The following is a 15290-nucleotide window of genomic DNA, read 5'->3' on the forward strand; positions in this document are numbered from 1 at the left end:
CGGAAATATTCCGACTCGCGGAAGAGGAAACAATGAAGGAAGAACAGGGATTTCTACGAATAATTACTATTTTAAACATTCATGAATTATTAAAAACTATCAATTTTTTTTTACTAAAATGCTTTTAATATTAATATCGTATTCTGAGAACTCTTACTTTCTCAATATCACAATTTTCTCTAGAAAAGCCTGATTTGATCGCAACTATACTTCAGAAACTCTGAAATGGAAATAAATTAAAAATTACATTTGAGGAAGTTAATTAACTTTTCACACTTCTTGATGATTCTTGTATCACCATATATTTCATAAAATCGAAAGAGTATAAGCGAACGAATACTTTTAAACGGTAATGGATATTCTTGTCGATGAGTCAATGACCTGAATTGCATCACGGTAAAATGCAACTGCACAAGACTGGCGCGTGTGCAAGCGTACTTACGATTAACCACGAAGAAGACTTGCTCGTGCTCGCGCGTGTGCATGCGACACGCATCGTAATATGCATATCACGTGTTTATACGTACCGTGAATACTCGTACAGATCGGTCACGCTGGGATGGGATAACTTCCTTTGCTAGATAGTATAAATTAACTAGCAAGCTGGCGGTTCTAGGCTGACCGAGCGACGATTAACAGGGGAGAGAGATACCACCACTCCGAGTGCAATAATTAATGGAAAACGTAAAGAATTAATGAATCTGCCGTGTAGATATCATTAAGATTCTTAAAAGATTATCTGGTGTTAAAATTAATCTTAATTCGGTGGAAAAATTAATGTTATTAAATATTGTATATTAAATTATTCATTTCGAAACGAGAGTCTGAAATTATTTGATAACGTAAAAGTAAAATAAAATTTAATTGAAATAAATAAAATGAATGGAGCATACAAGTGTTACGGTAAAGTGGGTCAAGTTCATTCGGATACTTCTAATTAAAATTTGCCATATTCTTTCGTGGTTTGTTGGAGTAATGGATCGATCTGCTTTTCACTTTTTCAATTTTCAAATGCAATTTTCAATTTATTTTTAAATTATGAATATTCACGGTGTTACTATAAGAAGTCTAGAAGATGTACTTCTTTGCTATGGAGCATGAAGTCGCCGGTCGTTAACCCGTTGTAATTAACGAAGAAGCTAGCCATGGTCAGACGGTCCTGGACTTGAAACGATCATTGCATTGAACGAAGAAAGAGAATCATAGATACGATCAGTTAGAATTTCCGGCTATTTCTTCGTGATCATTTCTTTTCTTTTTCTTCTTTTACCTAGTCCAGTTTTTAACTTTGTTCTACCTCCAGGTAACTTTCGTTTACATTGTCCGAAAATAACTCGTTTGGCAAGATCATTTACACTTTTTCAGAAATTCGTGTCAGTGGTAAGAAATTTAAACTTCACCTCATTCTTCAGCGTTAACGAAGGTATTGATTTTTTTAAATAAAATAAAATAAAATTGAAAGTGATATTTAGTATGCAAAAATTCTCTTATAGGTCACTTTCGTTAAAATTCTGTGTCCCGTTATTGGTTTCGATTAAAACTGGTTCCTCGAAAAGCCATTGGCAAATAATCATGGATACCATGGAGTTACTTCGGGTAATTCGACCAGAAGAAAGTAGAAAGTCGTCAAGCAACCGCGTTTATAGGTTTTATGCGTTAATCGAATGTGAAATGCATTAGCACGCGTATGTGATACTCTCTGAGAAACCGATACCTTGTTTGAAGTTAAAAATTTGTAAAAGTTTCGAAGAATCTTGCACATCTTAATCGTCAAAGCTGTAGGATGAAACTTTTTGGTTAGGAAAAATATATTTTTTAATTTATTATTTGTAGTATTTAATTCGATCAGAATCTTGATCAGATTTATCCACCTTGATATTATAGATTCGGTGGTTCAATATTAATTGCATCGAATTTGACGAAGTTTAGATCATATCTGTAAAGTTATTAAACTGGCGAAGTAGCTTGATTAGGGTTCCATAGGGAAGGTGTGTATTCCTAATCTCATTAGAAAGTTAAAGCGGCCATGACCAAATGTTCAACCCCTCTTTTCCGAACAATGCTATCCAATTTTCATGGGTGTGCTGTTGTAGAACAAAACTGGGCCGCTTTAGTACCGAAACTGAAATTGCATTCTCTTAAAGTAATACAATTTATGTTCAGAAAGAGTTGCTCCCAATGAAATATGATGTGGCACGAGTAAAATTATGGGGAATTTAAGTTATCATTTTGCTGATTTCGAAAGCTTATTAGCTCATTAAAATCTAAGAGAGACACAATTAGTGTAATTTCATTGTGAATATCTTTCGGTGCCGTTTCTTCAGGATGCAAGTTTTCAACCTCCCTATATCATGGCTTCGTCTCTATCTCTCTTGCTTTATTATTTTATCTATCGAAACAAAATCAAATCTAGTCAATGGCCTATCACACAGTTGCCGAGTCGGCATCTTTGTCGTTGTGTAATGCGCTTAACAACTGTACGTTAAAACAGTTAACGTGGTCATCGGTGCGTGGATCACGATCCACATACGAAACAGTGCGAAGTTCTTTCGCTGCTTCGTTCACGGAACGACCAGTAGTCTTTCACCGGTCTTTCCCCGTGCGCGTTCTTCAAGTTTAATCGAAGGTAAAAAAAAAAAAATAAAAAAAAAATAAAAACGAAATGATGGACAGGAATTTGATTCGCCGTGAGATGCTCGCGTTCCGAAAGCAATGAACCACTTGTGCCGAGAGAATCAGAGACTTTTCTGTGCAACAAACTTTCCGCCTGGATGATTTGGATACTTAGGCTCGTTTTGGTAAGGACGTTGAACCCGGGAAAGTCGTGGATTTCAAAAATTCGTTGCGTAATTGATTGAAATTCATTTCTCTTCGCGCATTGGAGAAATATTTAGGTTGTATGGAAAGTTCGCGTCGCTTTGGATAATGCAATTATCTACTTTAACCGTTTTATTACCGAAGATGATTATAGCCAACTGACAAAATTGAATTTTTATAGTAGCTACTACAGTTCTAGTATATAGTATTTATATTTTAAAATAGCATTGCTGCTTCAGTTTTGCTATTCACCGCAGACATGGCTGACACAACATTCAAAGTATTAATATTCAATGTTTGTCTAACTGCCTACGCCGTCTTCTTTTTATTTCTACTGGATAGGATACATAAAAGGAGCTGTGCGTGGGGACGTCAGGGACGACTCCGGTGTCCTTTCGGTTTCATCGATTTTGGCAAAGCGTCAGCTATGCAAATTTCAAAAGTCGCATTTATTTTACGGTTGCACGCGTTCGTCGAATATCTTTCCTCATTTTTCTTGTTTTTTACGAGGAAGGTTTGATAAAAAGAATACACTGCGAAACAGTCCTCGTTTTGTGAAAAATTTGTTTTATGAAAAATTCTGCTGTTTCTTTGATGTATCATTTAATTAACCCTTTCATTAATATAATTAATTGTAAAGGATTGAAAATAGGAAGGATGCAATGGAAATTTTCATATGATAATTAGAAATAATAACACCTACTCTAAAAAATTTCTTTCTGTAAATAAAATTTTAGGAAACAAAATGATTTTTACATAATTTAATATAAAAAGCAAAGGCGACCGTAGCGAAAGGGATAGAGTTGTGCCTTTGGTAGATGTGAGTCATAAATGACCCACCTGGCACGAAACTCGTTAAATATATTCAAAATCACTGTTGTTCCACTTTTATGCAATAAATTGCTTAATCTTCCGCGAAAGTGATTTCATTATTGCGAGAATATATGAAAAATCGATTGGAATAAATTAGCCGGTTAGATTTATCGAGTTGTAAACAACATCGATTTCGTTTTACGACTAATTGTTTCGATCCATCGAGTCATGGTACTCGCAAAACCACGGATGTATGCAGCTACCAAGCAATCTCGGTAATTACTGAGACTGAAAAAGAACGCTCGTTACCGTTAACCACGAACCGATTACCTGTTTGCAAGTGAGCTCAGCAAATTCTTTTGGTTTTGCTAGGACTCGAAACAGCATTCCAGGATCTTTTGATTTTCCCACAAATTGCATTCCATCGATTTTCTTTGCAAATTTACAGTTTTATTAATGAAAATATTTGTCAATCAAAAAAGCAGTCATCTCTTTATTGAGAAAATTAAATAGTTTGTCTTATCGAAGACTGTTGCATTTTGTCATCACAAGTGTAATGAATGAAAAATTTATTGTAGTAAATGTACTCTGGGTTAGATCTGATCATAAAAAAAAGTAGAATATCCTCTCAAGTGCAGTTTGAAATTAAATGTGCTGCTGCAATTGCAGCGTTGCACTCGTTGCACAGTGGGACAGAAGTGTACTGGTTTTCTTATCAGAAGATAGGACCGTGTGACCCTAGAATAACTAATCTTTATCCTTGATAAGGCTCTTTAATCTCTTCTGCATATTCCATGGTTGGGTTTATGGTTAGCGAAAAAGCATTGAAAAATATTTTTCATACGAGAAAAGGCTAGTGGTTTCCATTTAATTTTCCAATATAGCATTATTTAATTTTTCAATTTTTTTAATAAATCTTTTATGAACAACATAACACAGGGTGTTATTTTTTAGAATTTACAAATGTAGCAATTCATTGATAACATTTTTCATTCACAATTTTGAAAGTTACTCCAATAGTTCTGTTATATAAATTGCTTGGCTTCGAAATTGAATTTCAAATTTTATCCAAAAGATTGCTCAAGACTCATTCTGATCAAGAATACTTAATGATCCATAGATCGCCTACAAATTTTTAACAAAATCCGACTCACTTTCTGTTCTTGTATGCTGAACATCAGATTTGCAAATTCCAATGGCCACACCGAGAAGTTACGTCAAAGCTTCGTCTATTTTTAAACGTTTACTCGGTTGCAAGAAAGCAGGAACTGTTTTGTAGCACGAGACGCCTAACCGCATATGAGGAACAATATTCCTAAGGCACGAGGTTTTTTCATCTTCGAGGTGTACATCATTTTCATCCCGGTGGTTTTAAGGGGGAAGCCTCGGATTACGAAGCTAGATGCATTAGGTAAACGTCTATCGGGAAACAGGTAACTGACCTACAACGATGGCGAGGCATGAAAGTGCGCCGGTCAACGCACCAAAGCATTTCTAGCCTCTTCTAATCTCGGTTTCGTGCTCCGATTTACTATTTTACGGCTCATTTTTTTTACCACCGTGCCACCCATATGTCGCTTCAATTTTCATCAACTATATTATTAGATTATGCATAATCCAAAGTACCTATTATGAAATAGCACTTTTACTATATCGGTTTCAAGCTTCATCCGCCTCTATTTATTTTCTATCAAATTGAAAAAAATAAATTCTAAAAATTGTAGTGTTAACAAATTATCCTTCGTTATCAAAATTTTAACATCATTATGATACGAGCGAATGAAATTTACGAAAATGTGAAATAAGGAGTAGAGAGGTTTGAATGTTGAGTGGAGAAAGAAGGAATGCAATTCGAGCGAGATAACATTCTCTCGATTTTATTGGCTGCAATTTACGAGCAATTTGATTTCCGTTTCGTGCGCGAATTGCTTTCGATGTATGGCTTGAGTGCAGATTCGAGTGCGTTTACTTGCAAAACTGCATTCAACCGGGGAACCCAATGTTGTATAATGGGACGTTAGGTCGTTCTTGAGGAACAGTTACGATATAACGTTTAGAAGTCGTAATTTGATGGGAATGTTACACGGTTTGACTACTATGCACGTGCTGTATTATGTGTATATAAATGAGTGGATTATGTGGTGTTTTATATGACAATTTTCTATTCCAAGAGAATGCGAATTGAATACAATGCACTTTTCGTTTCCTGGAAAATCCGTGGAGTATAGGTTGGTATTAATAAAAAAAAAAGAATATTATTAAAATTTTTATTCTCATTAATAATAAAAAACAGAAATTTGGTTTGTAAAATTTCATAATTTAATTTATACCTGCAAGTTATAAAGGTGTAGTGTAAAGGATTATAAATAGCATTAGGTTTTATAAAAATTTATTATTATTTATTATCATAATTAAATTTAGAAATCATGTGAGAGTTAAGATATGGTGAAATATCAGTGATATAATTGTATGTTATGAAAGGGTTAAGTTCAAGTTCAATTAAACTTAAGGACAGTTTTTGTTCAATTTCTGAAAGCTATCTAGAGACAGTTTTCAAACAGCGGAGATTTGCAATAGAGTAAGCTCTAAGGGTTCGTTTAGCCGCCTTTCTTCAGACACTTTTACTTGCTTCTTTTCCTTCACAGCTTAGCCTTGGAAACCGTAGCAAAACTAGCGTTGGCGAGTCTTCGACTTTCAGCCCACACGATTCTTGACCACAGTTTGCCCACGCGACAGAAAATTTGCAATACCGTGAAACACACAATCTCTATATCAATACCTCTTAATTGTTCACGGCTTTGTGCGTAATTTAAACAATTATCAACGATAATTTGAACGTTTTAAATTGTCCAAGCCTGCCACAAACATAAATTGAATTCTGTTGCACGATCGATTTTGCTTTTAATGGAATTGAAATAAATAATTAAACTTTATCTGGGTTGAAACAATTCAATATCCTATCTTTATCATCGTATGATGATAAAAAAGTAAGATCTTCTAAGTTTCTGTAAACACTACTTTCTAGAAGTCTGTTTTATTCTTAGTGATCGTGAGTTGATAGTCCGATCGGATGTTATGTTTTTACGTAAAAGAATTTGTCTCCTTCCGGTGAACAGTGTACACAAAGTTTCAGGACAAAGAATAGGATTCCCGTGACGACAGGAAGTCGAACGTTTGTTTGATCGAACGATAGGATCCGGGCAGAAAAAGCTCTGTCAACCCTTTTCGTTCTTATCGTTTTCTCCTTGCTATCTTTTTACTTGCATTTTACCTCCTTCACTGCTGTCGTTGTCAGTTTTACTCGTGTGTATAGCATCATAGAAAATTCATATTTTATTTTTGATAAGTCATATTGCAAGAAAAATAATTTGATGAAGACGAAAAATAGAATTTATTATTAAATTAGAAAATTGTTATTTGAATTCTTGAACTGAAATCATAGATTTATAATATTATCAAAGATCATAAATGGCCTCGTAGGTGCTATAAAAATATATTACTTGCAATTGAAGAAAAGCTATTCACCTTATAACGGTAAAAGATTAATGGAAGGATTAAGATATAGTGAAACGTTAGAACGTATAATTATAAAAATCCAATCAACTGACAAAAATTAAGAGTATAACATGAAATTGATACTCAAAGTAATTTTCAATACTCAAAGTATTGTAGAGTGGCACAGTTTTAACGGTGCTTTAAATCAGGAAATCAACAGCAGAATGCAATTTCACTGCACTGATTCGATGCAGTGAAACACTATACGTTGGTAATCATGCCTTTACTATTCTCTTACGGATAATCTTGTATCACGATTGAACTTTTCTTGTTGCTTAACCAGGCTTACAATGCAGAGCGATAAATTTCATACTGCGTGTACTCCTGTAAGACACTCATTAAAGAAAGATAGTCTCTTTCTTTGCAGGTGCGTACAGCTTGTTTCAATGATTGCGACAAGTAAACCAGTCTCGTGGAAATTATTTATTAAATTGATATTCCATGAGTGTTATTTTGTAATACTTTTCTGTCATAAATTTCTATTAGATTTTTCATGTTTCACGTATAACTGGTTATTCGAAACATTTTGACATACATATTTTATGATAAAATTCTCCATTCAGTTTAATTAGTAGAATTTCTTTTTTGTAGCGACATTTCACTAGAATTTCTATGAAATTTTATGAATGATGATAAATATTTTCACGATTTATTTAACAGCCTCGTCATTCCGAATAAAACTGATAATCCTGGCAATTGATTCTATCTTATTGGATCGAGCCACACCTATTTTGATCATAGGGAGCACGAGTGGAAGGTAACATCAAATAGTGATTGATAACCATTTTTTTCATGATATTTATAAAATTCGTGTCATGATATATTGAGTTCATAGATAGAAATAAAATGTGTAATTTCTTTAAATTTAATTGCACTAAATGAAATATATACTTTTTCTTTTTTATCTAACGTTTCTTTACAAGTTTTCGTCCTTCATTAATTAATAGAGAATTTAATAAGTGATAAATGCACAGAAAATAAGTAGTCTCCTGTTCGTGTTTACAGTACATTTAATTAGGCGTAACTCACTGTTTTGCAAGAAACGACGTATTATTAAATGGATTCTATAATCATTTTTGCAATTAACAATATTAACAGTCAGACGCAAACGATGATGTTTTCCTTTCTCGAATATCAAACATTTATTTTGTTTGATTTTCATAATCTTCGAAAGTTCTTTAAGATACATCCATCACAAAAGAGTGTAATTATGCAAATTATTTCTCATTTATGCATACGAAATGGGCTATTAAAAAGTTAATGTTGTAAATTTTCTGGAAATTTTTCATTCGGCTAATTATACAGATTATTTTTGAATAATGATAATTAATTACCATGCATATTTCATTCACTCATCGTTGTTGCGCAAAAATTCATTAAATAGATAGAATGCACCGAACGGTATAAAGCAATATGGTAAAAAAATTTATTATTATCGTTAGTTCTCAATCATTACGACCGCCTCATTTCTATGTAAGCATTAGAAACTTCCTTCCTCGTTCCATATTCATTTGCATAACAGAAGTGCAACTCCGACCTCGTGCTGCCACTCCTAGCTTTTCTAGGCCTCCAAGTTTCTGCATTCTCTCCTTCTACTTGAAATTATTGGAAAAGTTGATCATCTGCAAATGTCTGTTTCAAAAACTGTGCAATTGGAATCGTTTCATGTACAGTCCATCATTGCAAACTTAACACTTTACCAAAAGTTTCTGAATAGCTTTTTTGATAATATTGATTATTGATTGAAAACCAATTAACACTAGAACTGCTAAACCAGTTAAAATGACTGATTTCAAGTTTCGTATTTTAATTTATGAATTTTATCGAGGTATTTTTACTGAAATATAATAAATTATATTTCATCCCTTATCTATTTAGGTTTCTACATTATTTTCAACTTAAAAATTAATGTGTATCAAACTTCGGTAGTTCTAGTACTAATGAACCTTCGATTATTATTGATTCATTTTTGACTTAATATTATTTGGAATAATACAAATTAGGTGTTCTATTAGTAAAAGAAAATTGAAAGTAAGATTTACTTCTTTTAATCTTGAATTACTATTAACATTTATGATTTCTGTAATTTTATATTCCTTTTTATATTCAGTAGAAAATTATCAATAAAATTATGTTTCAGGGATTGCTAATTTCTGAAGTGTAATTAATGCTAGATAACATGTAGATAAAGATAATGAGTATCCTTAAATGAGTCCATCTACTATATTTCTAATAAATATACCTTGCATTTATTAATTAAATTTTTATATAATTATCCTTTCAGAAGAATGATAGACATATCTGGGTTAATTTGACTATCATTTTGAAATATATTTCACGATATTCATTCATGTAGAAGCATTCAATCAACCTAGGGAACGTTTCTATTCATACAATTTTTGTATTCTTTAGGATTATTGTAAGCTGTAAGAAGATAGTATAAAGTGTATATAAACGCTTATCTCGGTGGCTCGTTTAGTATTTCATAGCTGGATGTATTAAATATTGAAGATCTTTTAGACCAACAGCGCTCCTTTCAGTGTATCAACGTCTTTTTGAAACGTTTTACACCGTGACTCGATTATCTGACCCACTTTCAGAATCTCTTGTACACTTCAACTGAAATTCACGTACATATTCGTAAATCCCAGGACATTTGGTTTATCGGGATAAAATTAATCTGTGAGAATTTATATGTATGAATGGATTGTGGACATAATTGTGCCAGGTCGACAGAGTTTTAATTTATTAAGATGACAGGGTCAGATTTACCTCTGTCAAAATGAGATCTGTGGTTTCTCTGTTCGAAAGTAGATAATGATATACATGGTTAGCCAAAAGTTTAGGTCCTTCTCATTCAAATTAAACTTTGTGGCATAAATTTCGTAAAATTTCAAAATTTTGTAATTTTAAATTATTATTGATCAAACCTTATAGTTTCAAAATATTATTCATGGAAATTCTTCCTTCCTATTTTCAGTGAACAGTACATGAATGACCCATTATCACATAGTAGTTTCTCTTATTAAAAAAAAAAAAAAAAACACCCTGTATACAAGTAGATAAATAGGTCAGCCATGTATTGTTTTCCACACAAAGGTAAGATCTCACCTTCACCTTGGAATTCCACGAGGTACCTAAAGAAATCTTCCTGGACCAACGTGTATGGCCTACGAAATGGAGCATGAAGCATCATTCAGGGTCGTCTATTTCGAAGGATGACAACTATACGTATAACAATGGTTCTGCTGATCAATAACAATGATTGGCTGGACTTCGTTGACCCCTTTAACTCGTTCACGTTTTCCAGCCTCGCCCAACTCTGTAAATCGGCCTTCTTTCTGACGAAAATACTCCTACGGTTTGTGTTTCGTGACCGTCCATCGACGTGAACATTGCTTTTATCATAATTAAACACGGAAATGTGTATAAACATTAATTAAATGGAGTAACGTATATAATTATCATTTTTCAAATTGATCGTAGACGAAAATTTGATTAATGTCGTCGAGATTATTTTAAAATATCGTCTCCTTTTCTTGTTAAAAATCATTTGATCTTATTCAAGGGAGTGGCACTTGAATATTTTACTAACAATAAGGTGGGAAGAAGCGTCTCGAGTGGATGGCAAGGGGCTTATGTTATTGTCAGGTGAAAGGTAGCGGAGATCATCTCGAACGAAGGTGTAACAGAGGTACTCCTCCTCGGTCGATTATTTTATGAAGCTGAAAGAATACTGTAAAAAGTCTTAACTCCTTGTCTTATGATTTCTCTAACAATTAAATTCTATGAAATTAGATTGTTACTTATTAAATAGGTATTAACAACATTAATCTCTTACATGAAACAGGTTGTGTATTATTGATATTTTGAAGAAATCAATACATACTTAAGATCAGATAGCACTTGCTAATATCATGACTTTTTATTATTACAGGCCAAACAACGTGCCTCCGTAAAATGGCTCCTGTCGAAGGCGTACAACAACCGAGTGCCAGAAAACCTTCGTGAGCCGTATTATGTTGACCACGAGGTATGTAATCTTGCTGTTTTACGACGCAGATATTACAATCAATGTTGTAATCAACAAATGAAAACTTAGCTCTTCATTAGTCTGAATTCAGCTGGTTTTACAATCAGAAGATATTTCAAGAAATGATCTAATTCTAGCTTCTATTATTGTCTTCTTGTTACTTAATACAGAAATTGACAGAAATTAAAATATTTCAAGTTCGATATTTTAAAAAAAAGGTAAAATATTTTATGTTATTTAGGAATCCAAGATCAGTTTAATTTATTTGTTCTAATTACTGTTGGCATGATTTTAAAACGTTAGTTGTAACAATTGAGCCAAAGAAGGCATTCCAGCATTCCATAGAAATTCGACGCAATTGTCACTCTGTTAAAATAAACAAATCCGTATCGACTGTTATGCGACCGCATAACTGCATCTTACGTTTCGCGTGCAACCTGTGCGTGAAAACCTTGCTGGTTGGTGGTTGATCCAGTTAAGCCAATCAAATTACCCCTCGATCCTCTGTATCCGACCTCTTTCCTAGTGCCAGTAAATCATGGACTCGCGGTAACGATGTTCCTGTCGCGTTTTATTTCTGTTCTGTCGATTTGGGATGCGTTTAATCAACGACCATCCCCTTCTTTTCGTCTGCTTCTCGAAAGAAATTCCACGTTCGCCGATTCACTGTATCGACACGTTCAAAAACAATTGCCCGTGCTGTGATTATCAAACTTCTGACAATTTCCTTCTTCAATGGAAAAGAAGTGAAAATTGAAAGTGTTTAACATGTTATATGTGTTACATTGAAATTTGAAGATTTGTGATAAATATTAGAAAGTGTAAGCAAAGTGTATTATAATATTTACTTATAAGAGTATTTCTTTTTAATATTTGCCAACTTCGATGTACGCAAGCATTGGAAAAGTTACATGGCAGAGGGTTAATTAACCCTTCATTAAAAATCAGTATATATTTTAACGAAAGTTTCACATAGCTTCGAATTTTTCTCGCAGAAGGAAAAGCTTGCAAAAAATCGTATAAAATTACGTAATCTCCGTCTCTAAGTCTGCAGAAAGTAATTAGCAACAGCGAGGTACAGGAGCAATAAGATATCGCAATTAATTGCAAGGGAAAAATTAAACGAACCTCGGCTATAGATGGTAACGAGGAAAAATTTTCAGGATTCGCCAATAATGATCCCAGCCGCGTTAGATATCAATCTCAATTCATATCGCTTGATTAACCGACAAGAATCCTTCTTTAATTAATCGTCTATATTTTTTCTCGCGCGAGACACCGATCTTCCTTCTATACTTTTCGTTCAATCTATCTCCACCGTTTTTGAAATTTCGTTCGAATAATTGGTCGTAAAGTCTTGACTTTCCCTTTAAAGTCGAAGGTGTGTAATCTGACGGTGATTACGAGTCTCCTGGAAACAATGGAAGAGAGGCTGGCTCTTCTCCAGCGAATTGTTATCATCTTGCGGCTTTCTTCACCTGCTTGGGGTTCGAGCATCTGATAATTGATCGTTTCCACTGCTTCTTCTTCGCTTTCAATCTTCTTCTTGCTGCAATATTAGAGACAATGCTTTGTAAATACATTATTAATCAAAAGTATAGGACCATCTATTGATCAAAACGCAAAGTGAAATTTTTAAACATCTACAAATAAATAAAAATATCTTAACGGGATACTGGGTCATTGAGTTCCAGGTGAAATTCTCATTTTTCAGGACTCGCCCTCGAGTTCTTATTTTTATTACAAGAAGATTTAAACATTTATTTAAATTCAAAGCTTTGATAAATATCTCACAATTTTTTCTGATTTTTTTAAAGCCTAGAATAACATAAAATCAGACCCGAAAATAATAAACGTTAGTTGAAAAAGAATATAAATAAAAATATCTGGAAATAATTTTATTTCATTTTTTCTGATGGGTCGTGTAAATAGAATACAGTAAAAAATTTCAGGAAAAAACAGAACACCACTCTGAATAGTTGTTTGTACAATTAAAAACAGAAAAAATTTCAAATATTATTCGCAACAATGTTTCAGTTTTATTCTTTTATTATTTTTTTTTTATGTATCTCATTCTGTGTATCTGTAAACCTGCAGATAGAAAAATATATCAATTGAATTTATATTTCTTGCGTCCTGTATTATGGAAATGGTTTCATATTTTTGGTTGACAGCGTACAATCAAATCTTTTATCGACGCAGACTTTCTGTCTGGTGAAAATGTCTTGTCCGCAAAAGGGTTAAAACCTATCCCGGATGTTTTCTCTCGTTCCGTTGTTTCTGCTTTTACTCGCGTGTCTCCGTTTCTATTTTTTGTAGGCCGTGCCTTTTCACCTGGCCTGCTTCATGTTTATCGACTCGGGCACGAATGTTGCGACGTCAGCTGCTCGTGAAACTGGAATTGTTTTTCCGACTTTCCACCGCCCGGTTGACATCTGCAAACCCGTTTACTTTTCGGTAAAGGAAATCACGGTCCGCCTTTGAGGAAAATTACGTATTTCGTTATGACGAAAGAAAGGCTCCTATTTATTAATTCGCATATTTTTAACCTTGTAAATCTTCGTGAATGAATTGGACGATTTTCATTGTTAGTAAATATTATTAATGAAGTGAAATTCTTCGTACAAAGTGATTGCGTAGTTCGAATTAATTGAAAAGCAACGATATTCCAGCGTAATAACTTTCTAGTTATTTAAGACGAACGATTTCCTTATTTATTGTCTGCAGATTTTTTTTACGTAACGATGCTTTTCGAGCCAACTTTTTTTATGGATCAAGAGCGGATATAATGGGGCATCTTATATGCAACTGGTGGCTCATTTAAATGATCACATAACAAAATTTCGAATCATTATTACACTTCGTGCACTCTTTATGATTTATTATTTCATATGTTACATATACTTCTCAAATCAAATGTTTTCTGATGCAACGAAATCAGTAACACGATTTAAGGAGGAGGTCGATGTAGGCACGTTCAGATATGGTTTTAAATGAAAATCTTGAGGAAAAAATAAATAATTAAACCAGTCGACGCGTAAACCTGGTTGCTCGATCGCGCACTTGCGAAGTTAGACCTACTTTGATAGCAGTTCGAGTGACCGACAAAACATCAACTTCGCCCTAATTTTTTTTTCCTACCATGGCAGAGATCGTAAAGGGAGAAACGAGTTTCCGCATTACGTTAGAGATCCGTTGCAGCTTGGCGATTTAAGTAAAGGCATCTTGGCATGCGAGATCTAGTTTTCCGACATCTAGGTAAATCGTGCCTTGAGGAGATCCTTGAAATCGCGTCTTAAAAATTCGATCATTCGTTCATCTTCTCCGAATAAATTGCCTGAACGAATGATTAATGTTTATGCGATCCCCTCTGGATAAGATAGTTTGAAGTTTAATACAAAATTCTTCATTTAGCCTAAATTTTATTGATTTGTTCGCATAATATGGAGTATCCTATGCAGCTGGGCTCAGCTATCATTTTAAAAATGTGGAAGATAAGGAAAAATTTAATTAAAGAAAATTAAATGACGTCGAATAGAGCATCGCGTGATGCACGTGTCAGTTCCGGAAGTGGAGGCGCTTCGAAGATTTCAAGGTCATTTCTACTTTCTTCAATGAGATCTTGTATTTTTCTAAACGGTATCAGATGCATCTTGTTACTCTCTACAAAAAAATGTTAAGGTATTTGGGCCGAAAATTAATTAATTCAGAAGATACCTTAGGGAAAGGCTGCAGGTTCTCCCGTTAATACCTTTTTATAGGAAATTAAAAAATGTATCCAATCACATTTAAAAAATTTAAAATTCAACATATAATAACAAAATTGACCTTTTTTTCTGTCTTATACCTTTTTACAGTTATAGTTTACCTTCATTTTTTTTTCTCAATCCATGGTGCATATCATTTTGCGATCGTTCATAGTGTCACGTGTATTTCCGTTACCAGGGTGCATCGTCTCGAGTTCTTCGCGTTTCCGTGCCCCACACCGGAAATTACGGAATACTAATATTTGCTCGTTGCGTCTGCCGGATATTCTTATGCGGTTGCGGCCAACCTATGCTCCATAGGTATT

The 15290-nt window shown here is 33.8% G+C and overlaps 1 protein-coding gene across 15 annotated transcripts in view; it reads left to right on the forward strand.

The window, feature by feature from the left end:
- LOC114882860 (patronin) overlaps nt 1-15290 on the forward strand; it is a 48008-nt gene that overhangs the window by 13287 nt on the left and 19431 nt on the right. For all 15 annotated transcript variants that reach the window (XM_029199978.2, XM_029200015.2, XM_029200039.2 and 12 more), the window contains exon 2: nt 11123-11218. In XM_029199978.2, the coding sequence (XP_029055811.1) occupies nt 11123-11218 (96 nt within the window). The remainder of the gene's footprint in view (nt 1-11122; nt 11219-15290) is intronic.

Source organism: Osmia bicornis, chromosome 4 (assembly GCF_907164935.1).
Source record: "Osmia bicornis bicornis chromosome 4, iOsmBic2.1, whole genome shotgun sequence".
NCBI classification, from domain to species: domain Eukaryota; kingdom Metazoa; phylum Arthropoda; class Insecta; order Hymenoptera; family Megachilidae; genus Osmia; species Osmia bicornis.